The sequence below is a fragment of the Anopheles moucheti genome, chromosome 3, assembly GCF_943734755.1.
Source record: "Anopheles moucheti chromosome 3, idAnoMoucSN_F20_07, whole genome shotgun sequence".
In the NCBI taxonomy this organism is placed as follows: domain Eukaryota; kingdom Metazoa; phylum Arthropoda; class Insecta; order Diptera; family Culicidae; genus Anopheles; species Anopheles moucheti.
The window spans coordinates 26,112,134-26,128,755 of record NC_069141.1 but is presented as its reverse complement, the minus strand read 5'-3'; the positions used below and the strand labels follow the sequence as shown (position 1 = coordinate 26,128,755).

General features: G+C 46.1%; 4 protein-coding genes across 4 annotated transcripts; 3 read left to right on the top strand and 1 right to left on the bottom strand.

Moving 5' to 3' along the window:
* The first annotated feature begins 87 nt into the window (after positions 1-87).
* LOC128302618 (uncharacterized) lies at positions 88-695 on the top strand. Its single transcript, XM_053039483.1, has 2 exons — positions 88-206; positions 272-695. Exons 1-2 carry the CDS (start codon positions 88-90, stop codon positions 693-695), a joined length of 543 nt encoding a protein of 180 aa, XP_052895443.1.
* A 57-nt stretch (positions 696-752) lies between these two features.
* On the bottom strand, positions 753-2,966 carry LOC128304281 (uncharacterized). Its single transcript, XM_053041444.1, has 2 exons — positions 2,875-2,966; positions 753-2,777 (listed from the first exon to the last, which is right to left on the bottom strand). The coding sequence occupies exons 1-2, from the start codon at positions 2,964-2,966 to the stop codon at positions 821-823; spliced, it is 2,049 nt and encodes a 682-aa protein (XP_052897404.1). The 3' UTR covers positions 753-820.
* Positions 2,967-3,582: 616 nt separating this feature from the next.
* On the top strand, positions 3,583-5,034 carry LOC128303743 (hydroxymethylglutaryl-CoA lyase, mitochondrial). The gene is made up of 4 exons (XM_053040800.1): positions 3,583-3,688; positions 3,770-4,042; positions 4,119-4,287; positions 4,356-5,034. Exons 1-4 carry the CDS (start codon positions 3,632-3,634, stop codon positions 4,829-4,831), a joined length of 975 nt encoding a protein of 324 aa, XP_052896760.1. The 5' UTR covers positions 3,583-3,631; the 3' UTR covers positions 4,832-5,034.
* A 978-nt stretch (positions 5,035-6,012) lies between these two features.
* Positions 6,013-16,423, top strand: LOC128301339 (myosin-2 heavy chain). The gene is given in 18 exon segments (XM_053037766.1): positions 6,013-6,033; positions 9,066-9,279; positions 9,365-9,630; positions 9,703-9,946; positions 10,016-11,586; positions 11,655-12,114; positions 12,192-12,531; positions 12,600-12,759; positions 12,827-12,972; positions 13,046-13,334; positions 13,405-13,796; positions 13,867-13,979; positions 14,050-14,953; positions 15,024-15,226; positions 15,283-15,418; positions 15,492-15,707; positions 15,785-16,024; positions 16,105-16,423. Coding segments are annotated over 17 exon segments (5,958 nt in total). The 5' UTR covers positions 6,013-6,033; positions 9,066-9,097; the 3' UTR covers positions 16,201-16,423.
* Positions 16,424-16,622: the final 199 nt, after the last annotated feature.

Genomic DNA, 16,622 nt, shown 5'->3' with positions numbered 1-16,622 from the left:
AGTTGTAAAAACATGCAATCCATTTCAATAGGTAATTAAAATAGTTTGCCTTGACTTGTATAGTACATATCGACGGAGGTTTCAAACATGGTGTACTTTATATCCTTTTCCCATAAATTTCCAAAATTTAGGAGACATCCCCTTCAAGGACTCTGGCAGAACGTTGTAATCCCTTTTTACATACCTCAAACAAGCTGCCAGCATAGGTATGTGCTTTGAATTTGGTTGTTAAAGTTTCTCTCACAAATCCTTTCAATCATCCATAACACAGTACTTTAGCGCTTGAAGCCAAGGCAGAAGATTCTAGTAGAACACTAGACACGCATACTGATATAAAATATTCCGCTCCAGAAAGGCTATGTTTCCTACCGGATGCAGATACTGAACTTTGTGTATTTGAAGCGAACAACACACTAAAACCTTTAACTCCGAAATCAATCGAAACTAAATCTACAGCACAATGTAGCAGCAGCGATACGGAAGGATCTGACTCCGCCGATAGCGATGATACCCTAAACGACTTTCAATCCTATGCTTGCTTCGAAAATGACGACATCTCACTTTGCTCCGATAGAACACCTAAGAAGCTTATGGTGCGAAGACGATTGCCATCGGTTAAAAAGCAGAAGTACGATTATGTCCAATCCAAAGTAAAACAATACGTTAAATCAAAAGCGAATCATCATAAAACGTAAATAGGGAAGTCAGTCGCTGTTAATTGTAGTAGTTTATTTCGTTATTATGTGTGTTAAAACATCGACCATCTCAGATCGAAGTTCAAAAGAAAGTAAATAAAAAGTAGTTAAATTTACAGCCAACACTAATTAGCATCCTTCAGCACACGGACGGAGATATCGTTGGAAAGTACGGACAAATCGGCCAAACTATCGTCAGTCATTGCGGCCATGTTGTGCGTTAGCTTACGCTGCTCATTCCCTGTCGTTTGCTCGGCAAATTTAATACGCCCCTCGTGACGAATGACCATCGTAGGCGAATTGTTGATCAGCTTCTGCATCTTTTCACCGCCCGGAATTCGTACGACGTTCCTTTCGTCCAGCACATGGGCACGATTGGAACTGATAACGCCCTTGCCTGGAAGTGAGGAGGTGTATCCTTTCAGATTAATGCCATGGTTTTCATTACAACCATGGTTGCTTCCGGCACTGAGGGCACTGTCCCGGTTTTCACTGTGCAGTACATCGATGAGATTATTGTGGTGACAATTTATCTTGGCCTGCAACGTACTCTGTGGTGTTTTTTTGATGTACGCACCAATGGGCGATACGATATGGTCAAACTTTCGTCCAGTTACCTTCAATTGGGGCAAACGGCTAACCGGTTTCTTGAAAGAACCTACCGACGCAGCGCCACCAACGATAGGATTCTTTGCAGCACTGTTCTTTCCCACGCTGGAAAACAGTGTCTGCTTGGCTCCGACGCTGTGTCCTCCGTGGGAAATATTTAACTTCGAGCTCATGCCGCTAGTAGGTGTCAGATATGATAAATGGGGCGTGCCGAGAGGTGTTCCTTTCTTAACATTTTTACCCAAAGGAGTATGCAAAAATGGACGAGATCCATCCTCTGAACCGGAGTCTGTGCGTAATTTTGCCATTTGATGTGTTTCCTGTTGCGCTGTTGGAATGCAATGTTTCTGAGCTTGTTGCTGTTGTTTCTTCAGTGCCAAAATCTTCAAACCCTGCTTCATCATGAAATCCGTCTCCTCTAGCGTATCGTTGAAGCGATCAGGCATTTCATCCAGCACGGAAACTTCATCCAGGTAGTTTTGGGCGGATTCTTCATGTTTATCGTAAACCAGCGAAGCCTCTCCCAAGCTTTCGTCGCGCTCACTCGCTATTGAATCCAGTGGAAAGGTGTTTCCAAGTGTCTCATACTCTTCCTTATTGTATTCTGTACCCTGCTGCTCACCATCTTCGATGTCACTTGTGCTGCTATCCAAAATTATTACATTCTGCACATCTTGCTCCAGTGAGTCCGCCTCTCTTGTAGAGTTCTTGCTGTACTCAGACTCATCTTCCGCCTGATCATTGTTGGCGCGATTATCGGCCCCAGTTAGATCGATCGTCAATCCAGAATCCATATCCAAAATGCTGCTGCGTGCGTAAGAATCCGTTGTGAACGTATCTTGGGCCGTGCGATACACATCACTACCACTGGTAGCGGAATGCATGTTCGTTGATTCCGCTACCTGCGTAGTCGAAATGTACGTTTCGATGGATGAATTTTTGGATGCTTCAGCTGGCCCGGACACTGATGTTTCCTCTAGGATTGTGGACGGTCTCAGCATATGCATACGCTTTACGGGCGAAAGAGTGGGTAGAATTGTGTTTTCCCACAAACCGGACGGTTCGTCAACATCATCAAGCTGTGTTATGTCACCGAGTGTAATAGCTTGTTGCATGGTCAATGTAGGTGGTTTTACGGTATCTTCCGCCATTTTAATGCTGGTGTCAAATCCGTTCACCTTATCCAACACAGCACATATTCGCTCCATCTCCTCAAAGCTTTGGTCGGACGTTTTGCTGATCGAGTCCTGCTCGAGAAACGTTGAATCATTACCGATCGATGTTTTCCCAGCTTCGACTACCTCGCGCGATGCGACATCGGAGTCTTCCGAGAGCATTCGTTCTTCGCATCTTTTCTCTTGCATTTCCCGTCGTTTACGATCCAGTAGCGCTTTGAAACTTTCCTCCAGCTCAAAAGACGATTCGGATGACGATGAGTCGGGTGTGGCCATGTTTTCAACGGAAGGGTTTTGTCTACAAAAACACCAAAGAATCAATCATAACGTACCACTTAAAACAAAACCGGATACGATGCTCATCCGATGTTTGTTACCTGCCACTAAATACTTACTGCAAATTCCGCAGATAAACTTTCCAATCGTTTAATGTCGGCGTCCCGTACGTAACGATCTTATCGGCTTCCTTATCACCTTGCTTGTACATTCTCTGAAAACGGCAATTTAATGCTCACTTGTACGAACAGTACAAAAAGGGATTTACACAGAAAAGGTACAAAACAACGCGTTGCTTGTTGTTGTTTGGCTGGACGGTTATTTTTGAATACCATCCAACGTATTTTCCCCTTTGACAAAAGTGAACACTGTGAACGTCGGCGACCAAACTTTTTGACAGCTTACATTAGCTCGATTTTTTTAATAAAAAGATTCTACAATTGAATTGAGGCACTGCATGTTTAATTTCTATTGTACGCTCAAATGACCAAATTAAATGGTGACACAATATCCTAATAACTATTAAAACACCAAATTGAAATTAAATTCTAAAATGTTGCTTACCACCACCGCGAGTTCATTTCAAGCTCGAAACGGGAGTGCTTTATTTCCGTTAATTTTCTAGAGCTGTACAACATACGAATAAATATCATTAATACATCAAACAAGCAATTCTACAGCTTTGCAATAAAACATAAAATTTATATTTCGTAAACGCATTTTCGTGGATTTTTGGTTTCACTATGACATTTCCAATTCTCTCCCTTTGTTCTATTTGTTTACATTCACGTCAATTATCGCGAGTTGACAACAACGATCGCGAACGATCTACATTTCCGAACATTCCCTCTACTGGAGTTCCTACATTCCACGAAAATGTTGCGATTTACCCGATTTCTACCAACATTTGCCGGCAATCGCCTTTACACAACGGTAACTTTAAATGCAACAACTCATATATATAATCATTCCGTGTGAGTCATTCTTATCATTATCGCTTACATCATTGCGCAGAATATCTCTCAGCCGGTTGCGGTGCGAATCGTGGAGGTAGGCCCACGAGATGGCCTGCAAAACGAGCCTACGCTGCTACCGGCGGCGGTCAAAATCGACCTGATTAATCAACTGTCCGAAACCGGGCTGCGTACCATCGAAGCGACCAGTTTTGTGAGCGCTAAATGGGTCCCACAGATGGGTGATAACGCGGAGGTGCTGAAGGGTATTACCAAGCTGCCGGGTATCTCCTATCCAGTGCTGACACCGAATCTTAAAGGATTCCAGGCAGCGGTAATGTATAACAAAAACCAAACACCCGATCAACTGTGATCGTGAGCTTAAATAACCGCGGACCATTTCCCCACAGATAAAAGCAGGAGCCGAGGAAGTAGCAGTTTTTGGTGCAGCATCAGAAAGCTTCTCTCGTAAAAATGTCAACTGCTCTGTGGATGAAAGCATTGCTCGATTCCAGGACGTAATGGATGCAGCTAAAAAGGCAAACGTGAAAGTGCGTGGATACGTTTCAACGGTTGTCGGTAAGTTGGGATTTAGGAACTGGGGTTTGCACCCGGCAAACTAATCAAATCATAAATATCCCCGGTAGGTTGTCCATATGAAGGAAAAATTAAGCCCTCGGCAGTGGTCCGCGTTGTGGAAAAGCTGATCGAGATGGGATGCTATGAAATTTCACTTGGCGATACGATTGGCGTCGGTACACCGGGAACCTTCACCGATATGTTGCGCGAAGTGACAAAGATCGCACCGGTTAATATGCTTGCGGTTCATTGCCATGATACGTACGGGCAAGCGTTGCCCAACATACTGACATCACTGGACTTTGGCATCGGTGTTGTCGATGCGTCCGTTTCGGGGCTAGGTGGTTGCCCGTACGCAAGAGGTGCTTCGGGAAATGCCGCCACGGAAGATGTGGTGTACATGCTGCACGGTCTTGGCATCGACACGGGCATCGATTTGCCAAAGCTGGTGAACGTTGGAAAGTTCATTTGCGAGAAACTTCAACGCCAATCCGAATCAAAGGTCAACCGGGCGATGAGGAAAACTAACCCGAACGCATGTTAGGTACAGGGTTACGGAACAAACATTTTAAAAAGATTAATCAGGGGTAAACGTGCATTTACTAGTGTAAGCAATTTTTTAAAGTCATCCATTTAATGGATCTGCGTTCTGTTAGGATCAAAAGCTGTGCGGAATTAAATTTTAATATATCTGTTACATAAATTGAATTTGAACCAATTGCAAATTAAAATGCAAATAAATTTAAAAAATACAATAACAATAAACGATTAAAACATAGCTTGATGAATAGTGACACAAAAAATTCAGCCAAACGTTCATGACGTCCAAAGTGGTTAAAACTAGCCGAGTCTGCGCAGTGATCGACGCACACGGGATATGCCACCTGAACCGTGGTTCGGTTGTCGGTGTTCGTCGTGCTTAAATTTAGTTGAGTATCGGTACCGCATCAGGGTGCGCCGCGCGCTACATACTGTGCAGATTGAAAACGAGTCCGCAGCCGCGCTACCCCGCTCGCCATCCATTGCGAGCCACTCCCTTGCCCAGTTCGAAGCACAGGAAACGTTCCCCGAGCGACTTGAAAACAGTATGCAACTAACGACAGCGATCGGTAGGAGAGAATACGAAAGAAATCGCCGAGAGCAAAAGTGACCAACAGTTCAGTAGCTGAGCCTATCGATCATCTACAGCAGCAGAAACACACAGCGCAAACCGAAAACCGAACCGAGTGGATTGAATGTCCGAACGATTGCAGCGAAAAAGGATACCCCAACACGTCTCGCATTTCGAAATTAGCGTTCGAAAACATTTCAGCATAACTCTTGTTGCAAAGTTCGCATATGATCGGCATATTCCATTAGTGGTGGATTTTGAAAAAACCGACGGTACCGTAGCCAGCGGTTACACACCCAGTACACCCCAGTGCGAAAAAAAATAGGGGAGCTTAGTTTATTTTTGCCCGCATTATGACTCGTTACTGTTGCTGAGCAGAAGAATATCCAATAGGAAGAATAGAGCGTTTCGCTGCGAAAATGGCCGCTTGGAGGCAGTAGTGTAAAAGCAAGAAACAGAAGTGAAATTTGTGTGAAAAGTTCGCGGAAGAAGTGCAAGCCTTTAAGGGTGTGAAAATTGTTCTGTTTGAAATTGAAATGCGTACCCGTAAATCGGCTGCTACGTTATTATCGTGCTAAAGCACCCTAGTGCGGGCTAGTGAGAGTGAGAGAAAAGCTGGAGCTATATTTATAGAGGTGATAAAAATGATTCCAGAAATTAATCATTGCCTATTGTGTCTTTGCTGCTGACGATCAGTGACGGAGCAAATGAAGGGCGATTCCTGTGGGTGATCTTCAATGGGGATGGGGTAAATCATTCGTAGGTTGTGAAAAGTGAACGGATTTTCCTTTGTCAGAGACACTGACGGTAAGGGTAAGATGTCGGCATTGAGAGTTTTTGAGTCTGCCCTGTGTGCTTGTTGCTCCGTGTCCAACACACACTAGAGCCAAACGTAAACGTGCGTTGCGAGCGGGATCTTCTTCGTTTCCTTGCTGAAGATCATCGGATGAAGTAAATTATGTGAATGTGGAAGAAGTTCACAGTGCGGTGTAAGAGAGAAAGTCAGCGGAAGATATTTTTAAATCATAGGCATACCACCATACCATCCATACAAACGACGACGACGGGACGGACAGAGCAGGGTTTGGGGGCAGTGGATTCGGCGGCGTATCGTACTGCCTGCTCTCATCCGTATTGTACGTTACGCAATCCAAGGCGAGCGCGTCGATGGCCTCGATGTATGTGTGATGTACCAAAAACCCGACGAAGTTGCTTATTAAAACAATCACAGTGATCCTGGTCGTGGAAAGTTGTCTCTCTTCACTCGTGATTGCTTACACGAGTGAAAATATCTAGCAAAGCGTCTCCATTCCGACTCCACCCCCAAAAAACACGCTGGCCTACCAGAAGGAAGCCTGTACGAATGGGAGCAATACATTGCGGCACTAATGGTAACGGCGTTGATGGAAACCTGTTAGTGGACCCGACCCCACTCGAATAAACTAGGGCAGGCTGGAAAATGGGGACAAAGTATTGGAACATCTGTTGCGTTATGGGAGGCCAATGTCAGTTCCACACATGAGGAGCAAACATTTTATTGCTTGCGAACACGTGCAAGATCTTTGCTTTTCTTGGAATGTGTGGAAAATTCCCAGCGCACTTAGGGTGGCGGTTGATGATGGTTTGCTGGTCCTCAGAGCAATTTCAATTCTTTTTTATTGCTATTGCTTAAAAACCGGTGGTAGTAATTAAAAGAAAATTACTGGTTGCAAGCAGGCGAGGTTTGGGCCACAAAGAGTACTAAAAAATGTACTTTAGTATAACACCTATCATCTTTAAAGATCGTGCTCAGTATAAAAGATGCTTGCTCATTCTGTTTCTGATATGGGAACAGAACCAGAGAGCGTGATACAACCGATGTAACTGTCATTATGACTATCTCAGTATCAGTAAGAGCGCTACTAAGAGCTAGCGGTTGTGCATTTATCTCTGGGTCCACAATAAATGGTGGCAATTTCAAACATTTACGTCACTCTGCACGTACACACAATGGATGCATACCCAAAAAGCGACACAAAGACGGGAATGGCGTGGATCGATCAAACTCTTTGTCACTTACTATTACTGCGTGAACCTCGCTACCTCTGGGTGACCACTGACCGAGGCGGGGAGGGACCGAAAGATGCAAAACGTTGGTAAGCCTTTTCTTCTATTTTTAAAAGCCCGATCACGGTTGACGTTTGCGAAAGATGTTGCTTCTGACAGCAGCACACCGTCACGTGGAACAAGCTTGTTGAAGGTGTACTGTTTGGTGCAGCTTTGTGCCAGTATATGCGTACATATCGGTAAAAAACATGTTCTGTCGATGGAAGTAAAATAGTGTATTAATCGTTTAGAAAAAAGAGGGTTATTAAATGTTTAAATACGGGATACGAAATTTTATACGCGGATACGAAAACCAATGGAGACGCATGGTACCTCGTAGATAGTGAACTGTAATGGAATGTTATTACTACACGGGGTAGACAATTTTATATGTGTCGTGCCTTGTTTTTAAAGACTTTTTTTTTGGGCAACCGGTGGTGTATTGGTAGTGTCGCGGGTCTTCACTATCCGTTTTCGTGGTAAAATTAAGCTAGAAGTAAGCCAGAAATGGCAGACATGACTTAGAAGGTCTTTACACCAAAAAGAGATCGAGACTTTTAAATAAAAGTAACACAAATATAATTGTAATGCCAAACGGCTTAACAACAGTTTATATACTGTTTAAAATTTTCATACATTTCTTGTTAAAAAGAAACATATTTTGCTTTTGTAATCTGGACAAATATCTAATAGGTAATGTAAAACTCCTCCTTGGCACGGTTTTGTATTTGTAGCGGTGCCAGTATTAGTCGACAGGATCGGTCTAAAATCACATCCGGACTGATCATCCACCTACGGTTAAATAAAGTCAAAGAAAGCCTGAAATACTCCTGAATAGTAAAGTAAATATTCAGCCCATAGGAAGTTCAAGTCACGTAAAGCTAACCATTCATCATGGTAAGCTAATGATTGTGTAAGGGTGGAGACCAATACACTATAACAATCTATTTCTCTGACATACAACTTTCAAAGTTGAATTAGGTTGAAATTTGATGGTCGACTAACAATAGAACCTTTGAATTTAAGTTATTAACATAAGAACTACCCGATCAATCAATTTGATAGGAACGCTTCATTTTCATCGCATTATTTTTTGGGGTTTAACTATTCTACCACAGTAGATGCATGACTGTTACATATCTTTTCTGTAGCATGAACTCAAAAACGTACAAAAACATACTCAAGATTTTCGAAATCGTTTGCTAAGTGTCCATCAATGAAAAACGCTTAAAAACCATTAAATGGACGAAAACGAAACAAATTCCACCGATCATATGATCAATCGATACGCTCACCAAGCGCTCCGACAGCAGCCGATACACGATTAAAAATAGTGTACAATTTAGTGCACAAGGTCTCGCCAAAACACGTGGGTGTGGCGTCGTCGATGACTATTTATAGCCTGGCGCTAACACGATATGTTTGTAATCAAACGCGCACCCACACTAGCTGTCACGTCGTACGGCGAAATGCGTACCAATCACTATCGACGTGTAAAACAAGGGAAACTTATTTTTGCTTTTCCTTCCTTCCTTCTTTTTCGCACTTTTCGCACTCCACCACTGCCATCACACGCCCACAGCATTGAGATAAATTGAATGAGACATCACCATCATGTCGCACCTTTTTCCAAGTGCCAAGGGTGATCAGTTATGTCCGCTTGGCTTCCATCCGCAAGTACGCTGGCCGACGCGATGTAAGCGCTGCTTTCGGGACTATAAGGAACACGGAAACAAACGCAATGGGGACGACATTGCAGCTTCCACGCCGGTTCTTCCGGGCTCAACCCAATCACGGTAGGGTAGATAAGGCGTCTACAGGAATGGAGAATTTGACAATTCAATTCTTAATCACCCTCTCTCTTTCTCTGTGCGTTGGCAGCAATCGTGATAGCGGCAGCAGCACCACGCTGGACAAACCGGTTCGAAGCTGGACATCTACACAGAATCTGCTCAGTCCCAGCAGTGGCGGTAACAATGGTGGTAGTACGCAAAACTTTCAGCAACGTCCAGCCTCGTGGGCCTCGACCCCAGATCTGGACAACATTCTGCAGTCGGTGAAGGCCGATTTTACGGTCAACTTGCCGCTCCCAAGACGGCGCCATACGACAACATTCGACAATGTTAGTAATGAGCGGTAAACCTGCGGTTATAGCTGTAGCATGGCCTACATACTCTTGGGGTATACTATCTGAGTCTTCTTTCAAAACTTCCAGCTAGACGAGGTTAACTCGACGACAGTCACCATCAAAAGGCCACCATTGCCGCCCATTCTGAAGGTGGAAAATGTCAAAAAGGAGGACAAGGCCGAGTTGCTGAAGCGTGAAGATAGTCTAGCGGACATTGTGATTGAGAAGGGTGACTCGTTGGCAGAGCGTGTGCGAAAGTTAAATTTGATAAAGCGACAGGGAAGCACAGAGCGCGAAACGAGCAAAGAGCGAACAGTACCTCCGAAGCAGGAAAGGTAAGCAGCTGGGTGATGTAGTCGGGTGACGCGTAATGTTGATACGCTTTCGTTTTCCTTTACCAACAGAGATGAGCCACCAGCAGTAACAGCGAAAGTAGTTCTGAAACCTGCCAAAACGGAACCAGACACGGTTGAAAAAGTCGAACGACGAAGACGTAGACCCATTCCAGACACACCCGATTCCAGTGTCACCACTCCCTCCTCCTCTTCAACAGCATCAACAAACACCGCAAAGGTAACCTCCAGCGGTGCCAAGCCAACGGTAACGTTTGCTAGCACACCACAGCCATCATCAAGCACAACCGCTACAACCAGCGCACACACTTCTAAGGACTCCCATGGAAGTGATGCCAGCGGTACAACAGCGAAAACTATCGTTCGCAGACGGCGCACCGAAGATTCGTCTTCATCAACGCCCGCAACCACTTCTACGACCCCTGCTGGACCATCGTCATCGTCGTCGTCGAAAATATCGTTAACCCAGTCGACCCCATCCATAACTTCCTTCCAGCCGAAGAGTGTACGACCGATAAGCGAGCCCCAAATACCCAGTTCCAGTAGTGACGACGTTAAATTTCTCATATCGATCAAAGACAAAAAAGCAAAAGCGGACGATGATCTGCACTCGATCACGACCGAAACGACCGAAACAACGGAAGCAACCATTGTGGACCATACCGACATTCGAGAACTGCAGGAGGAGAACGAGAGTTTACGACGTGAGCTGGATACGGTTAAGGCAAGGGCTGAAAGAGCCGAACGGGACAAGAGTGACATTCTGCTGAGGCGGCTCGCTTCGATCGACACTGTGTCGAACAAGACGGCAGCTTCCGAAGCGCTGAAGCTACAGCAGAAGGTAAATGAGCAGAAGCAGCTTTTAGACGACCTGCAGGACGAGAAGAAATTCCTCACTACCAAACTGAAGGAGATGTCGGCGGATATGAACGTTCGCGGTAGCCGATTCCTTGAGGAGCAGCTGCGCCAGAAGTTGGAACAGGCCGAAACGTTCTGCGAGGAGCTGATGGATGAGAATGAGGAACTTCGGCGCGAGCTGCTCAACAAGGATACGGAGATGGAAGAAATGCACGACAACTTCCGCGAGGAGCAGGCGGATGAGTATGCATCGCTTAAGAAGGAGCTCGACCAGACCACCAAAAACTGTCGGATACTGTCGTTTAAGTTGAAGAAATCGGACCGCCGCATCGAGCAGCTAGAGTCGGAAAAGGCCGCCCTTGGTGCAAGTGGTGATCTGGCAGCAAAGATCAAACATCTCGAAGACGAACTGAAGGTGTCGAATGAAGTGGCGCGACGCTTGCAGTCGGAACTGGAGAACGCCGGCTCCGGCTCAACGCCCACGTCACCGACCAAGAAAACACCCAGCCTGGGTAACATTGGCAAATCAACATCGGCCGATAGTAAAATTTCGCGCGCTTCATTAACACGCGGCGGTTCCCAGGAAGATCCGGCACAGTTGCTGCGGGATCTGCAGGATTCGCTCGAACGAGAAGCGGATCTTCGCGAGCAGCTTAAGTATGCTGAGGAAGAAGCGGAAAATCTGCGCCGCAAATCGTCACGCGTTGAAGACGAGAACGACTCGTTGGTGATGCAACTCAAGAAGATGGCATCGAAGGCGAAAAGTAAGTACTTTGGAATCATGTGTTGTGACAACTGCAGTTCGCATTACAACGCACTATTTCCATTACAGCCAAGACCAGTATCTTCACGAAAACAAGAAAACTGAGTCCAGCACCTTCATCACGCTCCGGCACGGACAATGCCCCAGTCGAGAAGGATGAAGGCATATCCGATGAGGAGGATCCCGCCGAAATACGCTTACAGCTGGAACTGAACGAGCAGGAAATGGCCGTTCTGCGGCGCAAGATGGAGGAGCTGGAGCACGAGAACAAACACGCTCGGGAGCAGATCAAAGATCTGCAGGAAAATCTTGCCTCAAAAACGAAGGAGTTGGGCCGGAAACTGCCATCATCGCTTGGCAGCAAGGCAGGTGTGAAGGATCCGCTGGAAGAAAAGAAGATCACTGTCATGGAGGATGAGATTAGCGAGCTGCGGAAAAAGCTCATCGAAAAGGATCGTGAATTTGAGCGGCTGCAAGCTGAGATGGCACTGGCCAAGTCCAAGGGTGGCAAATCGTTGTCCAAATCGAAGTACGTTTATTGCACGGCACTAGTTACGCGATCGTTTGCCGATAATCATGGTGAGCTTTGAATTTTGTCTTTTGCAGATCACTTGATGCACTTACCGAGCAGCAAGCACTTGACCTGAAGCGACAGCTGCAGGTGATCGAGCAGGAAGCGACGGTATTGCGAGCTAAAACGCAAAGCCTCGAGCAGGACAACGAGAAGTATCAGGCGGAGATCAAGAAGCTGCAAACCGTACAGAAGCCAACCGGAACGCTGTCAGCGGCAGATAAGAAAAAGCTAACCGATTCCATCGATCAATTGGAGAAGGACAAACATGAACTGGAGGTGCGATTGAAACGGGTTGTACAAGAGGCTACCGCCCAACTACCCACACGCCTTTCGAAGAGCCCAACCGATATGCACACAAAGTTACAGCTGAAGGTAAGAGAGTGGAAGTTTTATCCTGTTCTAAATGACAATCATCAAACAAATCTCACTTCTTTCGTCAGAAAATGGTCGAAGAATGTGAGATGGAGATCGATGAGTTGCGTGCTTTAGTTGGAAAAGCAGGTGCCATGAACCTTACCGCGCTAGAAAAGGAAAAGAAACAACTCGAGACAGAACTGGCCGAAACAAAGCAACAGCGGGAGAAACTCACGACGGAACTAAGTAATTGCCCTACAGCATACTAAAAATTCAGCATTGGAGATTGATTTGGAATATCTTTCGATTTCAGGTACACTTAAAAAGGAAACTCTCGAACAGCAAACTTCAAAGTTGAACGAAGCACAGCGTACCGTGGAAAAATTAGAAGATGAAAACAGAAAGCAGAATGACAAGATTAAGACGCTCGAAGATAAAATCACCAAAATTAATTCGACAGTAAGTATAGAAGGTGGCTACTAATAGAAGATTGGTATCTTAGTGTATATTTTTTCCCCGTACAACACTGTAGATGAAAGCTACGGAGTCTAGCAGATCTTTGCTCGAGGCACAACTGAAAACGGAAAAGGAGAAACACACTAACGCCGAGCGGGATCTTGAAAAACTACGCAAGGAAAAGACCAAGCTGGACAATCGCATCGGCGACCTGGAGAAGGAACTTCAGCTTTCGAAGAAAAATGCCGAGCTCATAAAGGAAAGTTTGGAGCGGGAGATGTCCGCGTTGAAGAGTAAATCTGCCACCGGTGTGGAAGATAGCGAATCAACGAAGATTCTGCAGGATCTGAAGAAACAAAATGAAGGTAGGCGATTAGCGCCAAACATTGATACAACACATTTTTTACTGTTCTAACTGTTTTAATCCCTCTTCAGAGTTAACGGCGGAGATCCACCAGCAGAGTAGAAAGTTTGAAGAGCTGTTACAAAAACACGAAACCATGGAGGAGGACCATCTAGTCACAAAGGCGCAGCTGGCATCGGAGCGCGAAAAGACGCAGGAAGTCGATAAGCTTAAGAACAAGTTACTCCAGGCGGAAGCGATCGAGTCGCGGCTTGTAAAAGAAAACACTAACATGAGCCGCCGGTTAGTGGAGGTGCAGAAGAAGCTGACAGTCGCTGAAACTAACAACGATAACCGGTATGCCGGTATAGAGTTGGAGAAGAATCGTTTGAAAACGGCACTGGAGGACAAGCAGCATGATTATGAAAAACTGACCAAAGAAAGCGAGATGAACGCGTATCAAGTGAATCAGCTGAAAAAAGACGTATGTAGCGTGGTGTGTGGATAAATGCACCGATGATTGAAAAGCTTTCTCTGCTTATGTCTATTTCCAGAACGAAGATCTGCGTGGAAAATTGGATGACTATGAGCGCATTAACAAGGCACAGCGTACGCTTAGCGAGCACAACGCTCATTTGGAGGAGGAGTTGAAGAGCATCTACAAGAAGTGAGTTTGAGAGTAATGTTTTGATTAGGTTCTGTTCTCATGTCCGTTTTTTCCGCTATCCAATTCACAGATTAGAAGCGTCGGAGCTGAACGTAAAGTCCGAAGTTGCTGCGACCCGTTTGCGGTACGAACAGCAGGTGACAAATTTGCACAACGAGCTGACGGCTATGCAGCGACAGTGCGAGCGGTTTAAGCGCGATCGTGATACCTTCAAGCAGTTGGTCGAAGCAGCCCAAAAGCAGATTGGAGATATGAAGGCAAACCGGCGCAGTCTCGCGTCCGTCACCAGCAGCAGCGGAGATGATGACGACAAGACGAAAATAGTAGCACTGGAGCAACAGATCGGCTGTCTCGAGGATGAACTCAGCGAGGCCCGACTCGAAGCCAGTAAGGTGCGCACGGAGCTGGTGTCGGAGCTGAGCGCGTCCGAGATCAAGATATCCGAGATGCAGTCGAAGATTAACGAGCTGGAAGAGGAGAAGATTATGGGAAGCGGAAAGTCGAAGGTACCCGGTACGAAGACACGGCTGGAGCTATCCTGGCAAAAGGAACGCGAAGAACTGCAGCGGTTAGTGCAGGAAACGTCCACGCTGGCCCGGGATCTTCGCCAAACACTGTACGAGGTGGAGCGTGAACGGGACAAGGAGAAACTCGAATCGAAGCGCAAGATCGAACAAATCAAAAAGACAACCGAGGAAGAGATCGAAGAGGGTCGCCGAAAGGTGACCGAATTGCAAAGCGATCTGCTGGAGCTGCGTGACGCTCATGCGAAGCTGCGTACAGCAAACGAAAAGTTGCGCCGAGATCGCGATCGATACGAACGGGAGCGGCTCGACGCCACACGAAAGAGGCTCGAAGCGGAGGGTGATCGACGAATAGGAGCACTGCTGCAAACGGTGGATGAACTGGTGAAGTTGGCCCCGGAACTGCAGAAGGTTGCTGCCAAGGATTCCCACACGACAAGCACTGGAAAGGTAGTGCATGCCAGATATGGCGCGCTTTTGCTGTTGGTTGATCTACAATCCCTTTCCCTACTCTTTACAGACCATCACTGCTAATGCACCCATTCCAACACCGCCCATGCGTCACAAGAGTCCATCGCCGGGACCCGGAGCTTCACAGCCACAGCAGTCGATTTCTACAGTATTAGCTAGGCTGGCGGATGCATCCGAAGATCTGAGACGCTACCAGCGCATGTGCGACGAGGAAAAAGACAGAGAACGAGCACGCCGTGGAGGAATGCGACGGTAAGCGGTGTTCAGTTCGGAAAAGTGCACACCTTACAACTTTGTGTTCTTTACAGGGCTGCATCCCAGGAAAATGATGCAATGCACGAAAACTCACCGGGCCGGCCGGTGCTCCGGGTGAACCGTAACGGTGGCAGCCTGCACAGAAAGAGTCTTTCCTTGGATCAATCAATGCAGGCTGAACAGCAGGGGGTAAGGAATTGATTTGTCTTTACTATAAACGCTATACGCTTCTGACCCTTGCATTTGTTACCCCAAACTTTAGCTTATCTGGAGAGAAGGTGACGATAGTATGTCGTCCCTGCAATCGATCGACTCCGACTACGGCATGATGCGCCGTGATTCCAGCCTTGACTCGCGTCTATCGACCGGATCGACCCAAAGTGATATGCCGCGCATGCGAAAGAAGAAGCGTGGCCTTATGGGTAAATTACGCAGCTTAAGTCTCACCCGAAGCAAGGGAACCGAAAGCGACTACTCCGTAAGTATTCCGTACCTACCAGATGATCTGAACGTAGTGATCGGACGTGTTTGGTTTTGCCTTTTCCCACCTCGCAGCATCAAGGATCAGATTCTGATCTCAGCCTGGCTGGCGATATTCGGTCGAGTAAAACCAACCTCAAGGGAAAGATATCCGGAATGTTCCGTCGGGCGGGATCTTCCTCACGCACCAACAGTGCTGAGGGTATCGATCGCGAAATTCAACGTCCAGTTGCTATCCAGACGCTCGGCAATGGTCCTACATCAGCAGCTGGACCAGCACGGCCAGTTTCTGCTAGCACACCGCATTTAGCAAGAGTAAGTTAAATAGACCCACCGTGAAGATTCAACCGGAGATGTATACTCAGTGTAATGCTTCCGATCTTTCACTTCAATAGGCTGCCAAACCGCCCACACCGTCGATGGCATCAACGCAAAGAAAACGGCTAAGTGCTAATCTTCCGCCCACGGGACAATCATCAGGTGGAGGATAGTAGTGAGGCTGTTGGAGGCGGAAATATTTAATTGTTTCTAGACATAACTTCAGTTCGAATCATTGTCGATCTCTCCATACTATCCGAACACGCGCACGCAATCAATCGCCCATCTATGTTTACAGGAAGTGAAAGGCACTATTCTTTAAATTGTTCATCGTGATAATGTTGATAGCGAATGAAACAATCGAGAGCAATCGTTAAATAAAATATGTTCCACTTATTGTTTACGTTGGGAGTATTAATATTGTGTGATGAAATGCGTAAAGAAACGTAAATAACATACCTTTTGCGTTGTTAAGATCAGGAGCACTGTTTCTGGGAGATACTACACAACACAATGCGATATTGGGGACATGTTTTTATTGTTGGAAAATGTAAAATGGCTGACAGTGCGGTACAATCGACCATTGTGCACTGCA

Coding starts and splice junctions, on each gene's coding strand:
- LOC128302618 (XM_053039483.1), top strand. CDS start 88: ATGGTGTACTTTATATCCTTTTCCCATAAATTTCCAAAATTTAGGAGA. Junction 207..271: donor CAAACAAGCTGCCAGCATAG/GTATGTGCTTTG, acceptor TCCATAACACAG/TACTTTAGCGCTTGAAGCCA.
- LOC128304281 (XM_053041444.1), bottom strand. CDS start 2,966: ATGTACAAGCAAGGTGATAAGGAAGCCGATAAGATCGTTACGTACGGG. Junction 2,778..2,874: donor GTTTATCTGCGGAATTTGCA/GTAAGTATTTAG, acceptor GTGTTTTTGTAG/ACAAAACCCTTCCGTTGAAA.
- LOC128303743 (XM_053040800.1), top strand. CDS start 3,632: ATGTTGCGATTTACCCGATTTCTACCAACATTTGCCGGCAATCGCCTT. Junction 3,689..3,769: donor GCAATCGCCTTTACACAACG/GTAACTTTAAAT, acceptor ATCATTGCGCAG/AATATCTCTCAGCCGGTTGC. Junction 4,043..4,118: donor TTAAAGGATTCCAGGCAGCG/GTAATGTATAAC, acceptor ATTTCCCCACAG/ATAAAAGCAGGAGCCGAGGA.